This window comes from Notothenia coriiceps, unplaced genomic scaffold (genome assembly GCF_000735185.1).
Source record: "Notothenia coriiceps isolate Sejong01 unplaced genomic scaffold, NC01 NC01_scaffold00000339, whole genome shotgun sequence".
Classification (NCBI taxonomy): Eukaryota; Metazoa; Chordata; class Actinopteri; order Perciformes; family Nototheniidae; genus Notothenia; species Notothenia coriiceps.
In genome coordinates, this window is record NW_011333040.1 from 15,337,549 (window position 1) to 15,347,770 (window position 10,222).

Here is a 10,222-nt window from a genome sequence, read left to right on the forward strand (position 1 = left end):
TGCTGAATACACATACTTTACAGAGATGCTGTATGAGAAACCAATGTGAGTTTGGAAAATTGCACAGTATTTTTCTATTTTAGTATACCTCAACAATGGAATTATGATCAGTGGACATGGCCATGACACCTCTCCTTTAAGCTTCAGGTTTTTTTTTAAGAATAAAACTCACTAATGTTTAATTGATTACAACAACTAGGTCTAATATATATAGAGACATGCAGACACAATGGACTCTGTAGGAGTATGTGAGTACAGAAACAATCGACATCTGTTCTCACAGGAAACGGAGGGGGGGGGGTGTAATTGATATATATTGATATTGGGTTCAATCAGTTATCGGTCATTTACTTATTACGCTGAAATCATCACTAAGGACCGATGACGAGTTTGATTTTTCATTTGTTATTATTGAATGTTCCCTAACAGGCTGTTGTTTTCAAATCAAAGCTAGTTAATTGTTGTGTAAGCTTCAAAATGCTGAGCAAGTGATCTGAAATGTATTGATTCTATAATTGAATGTTAAAACACTTTTAATCAAAGCTCTTATTTCTGCTTTTAATCACAGTAATCATGTTCACAGGGTTTTCATTGTGTTGCACTGTGGGAGGAGCCTGGGACCGAAGAGGTTCATTGTCATAACTACACTGTAGCCACGTACACATGACAATAGAGCGGTGCAGGGATGACGTATTTACCCTAAGCTGCGCATGGGTTCCCTCGACAAAAAAGCAAATGGGATTTCTCCGTAGGATTCTGGAAAATAGCTTTTGTTTTGTTCAGCCGGATAATCTCCACATGTCTGCCCTACTTTTATAATTTTCTAATCATAAATCTAAAGTCCAGAAGCAAAATGCTAACGTTATGCTATAAACGAATAACAGCCGAGTCCAGCAGCACGACTTCAACGTCACGCCAACTTCAGATCCATATTCAAACATACAGATTCTAAATGGTACGAGTTGAAGCGTTTGTTTGAACAGTCTGCAGGAGGCAGGGACTTGCTTTCAAGCAGAACAGGGCAAACAAACTTAGAGGAGTGTTTACGTGTTCGGTGTAATGACGTACAACGGCCTCGACAACTTCTGTAGTCCTATTCAGCCACTTGGTAACAACCATCACTTTTCAGACACCTCAACTCTTCAGAAATCACCAGTGGGGTCACTGCTGATGGGTTTGATGTCGTAGAACAAAACTTGATCCGTCTCTTCAATGTGTCTCAACCACACACCTTATTTCAAGCTATTTTCCAAATCCTATGGAGGGATCCCATTGGCTCTGAGACGAGGGAACAGGAAGTGGTGAAATGCGAGTCTGGGTTTTAGGACTCGTCACTGCGGCACTCTATAAAAGCCTTGAATCTTGTATACCTTGTAGAAAGAGTCCATGGAGAGCAGGACCACCCAGGGGACGTCCAGCGCTTCGATGATCTTATTGGCTACCGTGGTTTTACCCGAAGCACTTCCTCCACACAGGCCTGCAGCAAGAAAACACAAAGAACCACAACCCTGGGTCAGAGTTTCATATATTTAAGAATGGAAACTACATTTGATCATACTATAGGAGCAAAAGGCTTGTCCAAATCTCCTATTTAAAACAAAAGCACAAATAGCTTACCCTTTAATTCAGGAGTAAAGAAAACACTTTGTTGAAGATTCTCAATTGTGAGGATTATTGTTTTTTTTAAACATATTTAATCTTTAACAGAATATGCTTGAGCTTGGGCAGTTTGAAAAATACGTAATCACTTAGGCAGATTAACTGATTTTAATCTAGTTATCGACAAATCCTAAAAGCACGTGGCAATGAAAGTTAATACAGTATGTTTGGCACCTTTTAACAACAACAAGGCAATTCAAAGTACTTTCCGTAAGATAAGCAGTAACCAAAGAACCAGAAGGTATATCAAAAAGACAAATATTTTTTGAATAAGAGTAAAATAACCTCTTTGACAGTAAGACAAAAAATGGCAAGGTAAATGTTCTTTGTGCTGGAGTAAGAACCTTGAACAAGTAAACTGCTGGCACCGGAACCACCGATGTAAAAAACTAAAAAGTTGAGTCTGGAGCTGGTTTCACCTCAAACGACCTCCTGGGTTGAAGACCGCAACATTCATCCTTCAGAACAACGGTCCTGGGAACCGGGCCAGAGCAAAACTGGATCCATTTCCTGCCAACGTGGTGTGTTTGTTTGTTGGGGGGTGTGTGTGTGTGTGTGTGTGTGTGTGTGTGTGTGTGTGTGTGTGTGTGTGTGTGTGTGTGTGTGTGTGTTAGTGAGGGCGAGAGAGAGATGACTATCGGTCATACAATGTAAGAGAGAGAGAGCGGGAGTGATTGTGTGTGTGTGTGTGTGTGTGTGTNTAAGCGTCCCTAAGCATCCTCACTGTATGCAGAAGTATTATTTTAAGCAACACATTAAGTTGACGAAACACTCAACTCAAATGTAATTAAAGTCAGATCCACTCGTGTCTTAGATGAGGCAGTGATATCATAAACCTGTTACGCTTTCAAACACTCTGTAGTTTATTTATTTTTTAACCAGTTGTTCTCTATTCACCTTGCAGGTGCAACTATGTGGCTTGTATCCTGGATTATATGTTTATTATTCTGAAGAAAGACTGATCAGGTTGTCTTTAAAGATTAAGGCAGAGCAACTATTTTCTGCTCTACGGCTGAATGCACATCCACAGTGCTGATGACATGTGCGTTATTGATGCAAAGATTACACCCCACAGAGACCAAGACTGTGACAGCTTTCTCTGAGACATTCGAACACCATTAGATAGATAGATAGATAGATAGATAGATAGATAGATAGATAGATAGATAGATAGATAGATAGATAGAGAGATTACAGTCCCGCTGCTAGCTAAAGGAAGGGAAGGGACGAGGCTGGGTGAATAGCTAAATTATAATGTATTTGTGTGTTGATTGGCAAGGTGTTTGCATGTGTGTGTGTGTTGTGTGTGTGTGTGTGTGTTTGCATGTGTGTGTGCGTGTGTGTGTGTGTGTGTGTGTGTTTGCATGTGTGTGTGCGTGTGTGTGTGTGGAGCTACTTCTAAAAAGGTATAAACAACTCTCGGTGAAGTGTGGGAATGTTTTTTTTTCTCATATAAGACTCATCGAGGTCAAAACTGCTGACTGGGAAACGGAGTAAAGTAAATCACTGCAGCGCTCCTTATTTCTACGTACGAATAGAGCCTCGGACGGGTTGTAGAAATACTGGCGCTAACTTGGAAAAGTGATACTAGTTACTGTGTTTCTATTGATTCAGCATAAGTGACCAATTGTAAGTAAGTAAGTAAAATGTATTTATAAAAGCGCTTTTCACAAGAGTCACAAAGTGCTTGACACAGCATTAAAACATCATACGAATAAAGACGTGCTAAAAACACAATACAATCATACATGTTGTGTCAACAAGCAGTGAGGCCAGGACTGTTAAAGCAGATACAACTATCTTTTCTATAAGCAAAGTAGAAAGAAAGTAGAAAGAAAGTAGCCGTAACAAACCCTCTCTCAGCCTGACAGAACTAGAATCATTGAAACCTATTTCTTTTCCTCTCCGTCTCCCATTAACCTTTAAAGAGAGTTGTTTTTCCCCTCCTTGCTCCGTCAGTTCCCTCCGCTCCAGCCTGGCCCTTTTAACCGGAGCCGTATCGACTAACGTGCAGCCGAGTGAGAAATGGTACCCAGTCACAGCGTCCTATTGACAATAGCAGACTAAGTGCTAAAGATAACGTCTAAGAAAAACACATTTTGATGATTAACCGAATCAAGGGTCAGATATTCACATACAAACAGCTATGCACTCTCCGACACCTCTTATCGTATAGCATGCAAAACATGTCTTCAATACATATCATTTTACATTCTGTTCTTTTTTACCTTGTTCTTTGTACATGTATACAGTTTACTTCATCTGCATCACTTGCTCTATTTTATTCTAATCTGTTTCTTCTTGCACAATTGTATTGTTTTAAGCTCTTATATATTATGTTGCATTATTGGAGGAGCCTGGGACTTCACATTTTCCTGGCCATGTGTTCATTGTAGAAACTCTGCATATTACTAGGGATGGTTAAGGATTTAACGGTACTACTACTTTTATCGATACCGCTTATCGATCCGGTCCTTTAACGGTACTCTTATCGGTTCTGAAGAATAAGGTAAATAATGTGAACTTACAGAAATGTAAAAAACAAACAAGTATTTACTGCAAAAATACAGCAACACAAATACAGTGGTACAACACAGGTGGGGCATACAGGTATGCTGCAAAGAGCCTAACGGTCCTTCTGGAGGAAGATTGAGGTATACAGAACACCTGACGGGGAAACGTTACTCGTGGATGGGGCTACAGAGCTTCTAGAAAGACAGTCGAACTCCGTCTGGATGTGGAGCACTTTTGCTAAATGTTTGGACAAATTGCTCGTGTTACCGGCCTTACATGGTAAACTCTTATTGCACTTTTGGCAACGAGCATTGTCCACCTCGAGACGGGTAAAGTTTAACCACACCTCGGAGCGCTTAGTTCTCTCCGCCGTGTGTGTGTGTGTGTTGCATGCATGTAGCCCCGGGGCCCCTTTAATACCGGGGCTCCGTACCCATCCCTACATATTGCAATAAAGCCTTTGAATCTTGTCTCTGGTACCATAGCAACAACGCTGAATCAACACTAAAACAGGTGCATTTATCAGTTGCTGGATCTCTCACCAATAACAAAGGCCTCCTTGAAGGTGGTCCCGGTGACGTTGTACCACGGGGGTCTGCCGGCGGTGTAGATGGTGCGTTTGTTCGTCCTCAGCAGCGGAGGCTCCGATTTGGACTGGCTGGTGGTCCGTTTCCGTGGTGACAGAGACGGGGTCAAAGGGCAGCGGGGGGCACAGTTCGGGAGGCCGTCCAGGGAATCATCTCCACTCCCACTGGAGGGGAAGAGAGCAGAACATCGACATATTTTCTGTTCAGATGAATGGTCTTTAGTTGCGATACGATAACACTTTAATGGTCAGATCAAGTCTTTTAGCGTGCATTTGATCTGGGATTTAGAGACTTTCTGGGACTGTGAGGATTGACTGGAGCTCCATTTATAAGCACAATAACAGTGTCTGCTTTACTGCAGGATATTCTTAGACCAAATACCTGTGATTTGTCAAGTTTCCAAAAGGCAGGGCGTTATTTGAGGGACCAGACTGGGCACTACGAATCAATACAAATCATAATCATGGTTAATAGTGGGAGCCAAAATAGTGACAGATTTCATACAAGATTTGCAACACAATATCACATGTTTAGGTACAGTATATAGTTTAGGGCTGCAACCATACTATTACATTTTAATTATATATTAATCAGCCAAATATTTTCTTGATTCATCGATGAGGAAGTTTGTCAGAAAAGCCAAATAGGTTTATATGATATCAAACTAAAAAGGAATAGTCTCACATTTGAGTTTTAGTAACATATTTGATTTCACAAAATGATTTGATGTTGAATTGAAGAGTATTTGATACCTTGGTCGTGACTATCAGGGATCAAAATAAATAATAAAAGCATCTTCTGAAGACTTGACTGTCAAATGCACTTCTGATGTAGACCAGAGTCCTGCACGGGTCTGATTTTCAAGACCCGCTCCCGCCCCGCACCCGCGACGTGCAATACCAAACCGCCCCGCTACCCGCACATATTGCCAATTAGTTCCGCAACCCGACCCGACCCGCCGGCACAAGATCCGCAACCCGACCCGAACACGCATAAATATGAGCAGTGAAAACGTGCAATTATTAACACACGCAGTTGCATATTTGGCTCAAAAAGCGTGGGATGTTAGGATGACACCAAAAACCTCCCAGACGTTGGATTTCGCTCTTGAGGAAGAGTTATTGAAAATGCTGTATTCTCCGCTAGAGAGCTTCACCTCAGCCATTCAGAATGTGGCGCGCTCAGCAGCAGATAGATGCGCTGCAGAGGTTATGATTATGCTCGGTCCCGCGGGGGAGAGGTCTGAGGATTTAAACATTAAACTAAATTATTATTATTTAAATATATTTATTATGCAACACCCGCAACCCGACCCGCATCATCTTTGTTTTACCCAGAACCGAACCCGGAAAAAAGTGTTTGAAAAAATACCACCCGCAAATCACCTATTTTGCGGGTCACCCGTCGGGTACCCGCGGATACCCGACCCGATGCAGGACTCTGATGTAGACTCATTTCCTGTATGTTAACTTTTTTTTAAATGTTTATAGTATATGTTGCCATCAGAAATGCCATTTAAGCTCATAGCTGGCCCCGTGCTGCTGCTCAAATACAGGCAATTAGGTTGTGTTGTAGCATCTGCAGGCTCCACAAAGCTAAGTAAGTCAAGGTGAGCTTCTTTCTGATCACGCATAGCTACTCAAAGAAGCTATAAGTGGGCAGAAAATGGCTCCATCAGGACCTCTGACTCTTTGGCCCAAATGTGATCATTTAAAGCCGTTATTTAAGATGTTTGTGGAGCTGCAGATGCTGCTCTGTCCTGCAGAGAGACGAGAGGGAGTCTGTGATCTGCAGTGACTCTCTCTGAACTCTCTCTCCACAAGGAGGTCTGCTGTCGGTGTGGTTGAGGGGGAGGAAGGGGGAACTTGCCAACTCTCCCCAGGAAAAAACACCGCTGCCTGGACTCAGCGTGGCACAGGGGGGGGGGGCCAGCGTTCACATGAGTAAAGCTGTCATCACTTGGCTGGGACATTTTGTGACTTCTTTGTGTGCACTGTGATTATATCAGGTCGAAATAAATGTCGAAATCTGGCGGTGCATTGTTTCCTTGCTTATCCTAAACATGTTGAATGTAAAAACAGCACAGTCTGCAGGCCAAGACTAGAGGTGCTTTAGTGAGCATGATATCTACAGAGGAACAGGGGCTTTCAGTAACAGTTTGAAATACTTCCCTAGCAGGGTTTTGTAGTATTTAATAAAAGACTAACCCAAACTGAACCCAAACTAACTTCTCCCATTGTGGTGTAAGTGGCAAAGTGTCTGAAAAAGGAATGTACTTTAATATAAGCTTCTCTCAAACTTATTCGTGTAATTTCTTGAAGTAATAACTATCCAAATGTCGTCTTATCTGATGAATAAAGTTTGTTTTCAATACGTAAGATGCGTAATGTTCTTTCACATTTAAAAACTGCTGCTGCTATTTAATTGTTGTAATGTTCAATGTGGGTGTTTCTATGAAGCATTAGATTTTTTCCATTAAAAAGGTGGTCCTTTGTTGTTTTTTATGAAGACAATGGAGAAAGCCTTATAGAGCTTGCTGCCACAATTCTGACAGGCCAATTAAAATCTACTTAAGTGCATAAGATAAGGATTAATGCTTCAAAAGCTTACATTTGTATTAGGCCCCGTCCAAACGGAGACGAAAATGAACCGATGTCGATATCAAAAAAGTTTTCCGTCCACACGGAATCGGCTCAAGAAACGTGTCCGTTCACACGGGACCGCTCGACCCGCTGTAGTACATATGCCGGGCCTGTAAGTGGCGCTGTACTTCCGCCACAAAATACACCAAAAGCAGCGACGAAGCCCCCCCGAGAAACGCATCAGCAATGACCCGTGTGACGCGGGGGTGAGCAGGAGAGGTGGGGCTATGATCGTTTAGGGCGTACACTAGGGCTGCTAAATTAAAATCATATTTTAATCGCAATTACGATTTTGGCTTGCAACGATTACGAAAACAACGTAATCGAAATAAAACAATAATTTATATTGGTTTTTCAGTTGAATTATACTTAAAGTTCAGGGTAATCAACTGTTAAAAACATACTGTTCACATTTTTTTTTTCAATAAATGGATGTTTTCAAAGTAAATGGATAATCTTTTTTAATTATCGTGATATCAATTATTGACCCAAATAATCGAGATTATGATTTTTGCCATANCCGTTCAGTTACATTTAATGGGTCCCCTGAGCACCATTCTGCTTTAATTTCACTATCTTTATGCAGAAAGCCATTTCAAAACCGACGGTGACAGTATCTGGCTGTTATATCAGAAGGCGATTAAACGCACAGTGACTTTACCGTCCCTGTGGGTATCTGTTTCCACGCACCTGACTTCCTTGCATCTCATCCATAAACCTCCCAGCATTCCTCTCCGGCTAACAAGTGATGGGAGCGCCATCTGTGGCTTAAAAATATGATTTGCACTTTGTTGTCATTACCACACCCTCCATAACGAACAGTGAGCTGTCTGCAGGTGGGGGAAGCGAGATGTGAACTCAGTCTGAAAACCCTGCGGCTGGGATGTCTCTCACATCTGCAGTCTTAACTTATTACACTGCTGTGGTTTATGGTCCGTGCATGATGGGTGGCATGGGTCCAGGCTGAGATTAACAGAGATGATAGACTAGAGCAGAGAGAGAAAGGGAAGCAAATGGAACATGCGGAGAAAGAGAAAAATTATAGAAATGATGCAACTAATGGAGAAACAATAAAAACAAAGCTATGTTAAATTAAATATATCAAGTAAGTGTCCCACCTCCATGGCCGATAATTAATTATTTTTTACTCAAGCCGCTCATCGTCAACGGAGGAGAGTCTGATGTGGCACGAGCGCTTAGATTGTAAACTTTAGTCCAAGTCGAACACAGTGAGTCTCAACGAATGCGACATTTAAGTGATCAAAATGGCCATTGAATATAGTTGCTACAAAATAGTTAAATCATTCCAATGTCCAGTAAAGAAATGTAAAAGACACCATGTTCTAGACAAAGGGGAGTTGATTAGTCAAAACATATGCATAAATAACAAAGAAAGATGCAGACGACTAAGGTAAAGGTAAAGTAGGAGAGAGGACCTCTATTCAACATATTTCTAATGGTTTGTGGAGTATTGAAATATATAACAGTTCTGTTTTCATATAGAGTTGAGAGCTGGTTATGCCATGACAGTCTCTTAATTTGGTGCACCAGATTGAATGCCTATACCTTCAATTTAAGAAACAACATCTTCCCCGGGGGCATGCCCCCGGACCCCAGCAGAAGATGTGAGGGTCCATCACCAAATAAAACTAGGTCACTATGGATAGGAGGTCACATGAGGATACTAGATATTTTCCTGCACTCATTATATACCACTACACATTTTTCTTGATAGTTAACACATAGTCCCTAATATATTTGTAGAAAGGCAAGGACATGGAATAAATCGAGAACAATGCTTCATTGCGGAGGATTCCCCTGCTTTGTGTCCCCCCCACTTCTCGGAACCAAAGTTACACCTTGCCCACCTCTAATATAAATCGCGCTGCTTCTTATGACCAAAACGTGCAGGAAAGACATGCACACAAATCACTGGATATGTGTTTGGTAAAAACCTGCTTGAAAAGCTGCAAACAATGTCAAATGCAGTCCGACTCTAAACTGCCCGTCTACACTACAGGCATCAAAAAATCTTGAGAGCTGGGCGTGTCTGAAGCTTTGGCGATTTTTTTGCGAGCAACGCGACCAACAACCAATCACATGAATCTCCCGCCCCCGACATACAAAGCAATAGCAATGTTAAAACGAAGTAAACTGGATATAAACTCTCCAAACAGGCGAAAAACCTACCAGTTTCACCCACTGTCTCTGCCACCTCCCTCCATGCCTGGTTTCTCCGGTTTGTATCCCGGTAAATAGTTCTGGTCGTAAAGAACCGGGTGATTTGCTACCGTAATATCTCGTTTGGAATATGAGGAAATGAACTGCGGTCTGGCTCTCCCAGCTTGCACGCGGTTTGATTGGCTGCGCTTGCACTGGCGGGATTTGCATAAACGGGATTTGATTGGCTGATGCCAAAGCATCGAGCCTCAAAAGTTGAACAATGTTCGATAGATGCTCGTGATGCTTGCAAAGCCATGCCATGCTCCCCACAATGCAGTTCGGCGAAGATTAGTCACCCCATTCAAGTGAATTGGGCGAAGCGTTGAAAGCATTTTTTGATGCCTGTAGTGTAGACGGGCCGTTAGTGGAGCGTTTTAGTGCCCCATTGTGGTGTAAATGCTGTTTCATCGAGACAAGGATAAAGGAAGAGGGGAAAGGGAAGTGTTGGCATTGCTTTGGGTCTTGAAATCCACTTAAGTGTGAACACAGACTCCTACACCTACACAGAAGGAGGTGATGACAGAAATCACAAGAAGATAGAAAGGAAAAGAGCAGGAGGGGAGATAAAGGAGGAGACGAAGCCAAGAAACAGGAAAA

The 10,222-nt window shown here is 42.0% G+C and overlaps 1 protein-coding gene across 1 annotated transcript in view; it reads right to left on the reverse strand.

The window, feature by feature from the left end:
• The window catches only part of LOC104951503 (uridine-cytidine kinase-like 1), a 23,265-nt gene extending 15,158 nt beyond the window's left edge, over positions 1–8,107 (reverse strand). Inside the window, exons 1-4 of the mRNA XM_010778168.1 lie at positions 8,064–8,107; positions 5,142–5,198; positions 4,716–4,924; positions 1,371–1,477 (exon numbers count right to left, since the gene is read on the reverse strand). Coding sequence (XP_010776470.1) covers positions 1,371–1,477; positions 4,716–4,924; positions 5,142–5,198; positions 8,064–8,107 — 417 coding nt within the window. The remainder of the gene's footprint in view (positions 1–1,370; positions 1,478–4,715; positions 4,925–5,141; positions 5,199–8,063) is intronic.
• Between the last annotated feature and the right edge of the window lie 2,115 nt (positions 8,108–10,222).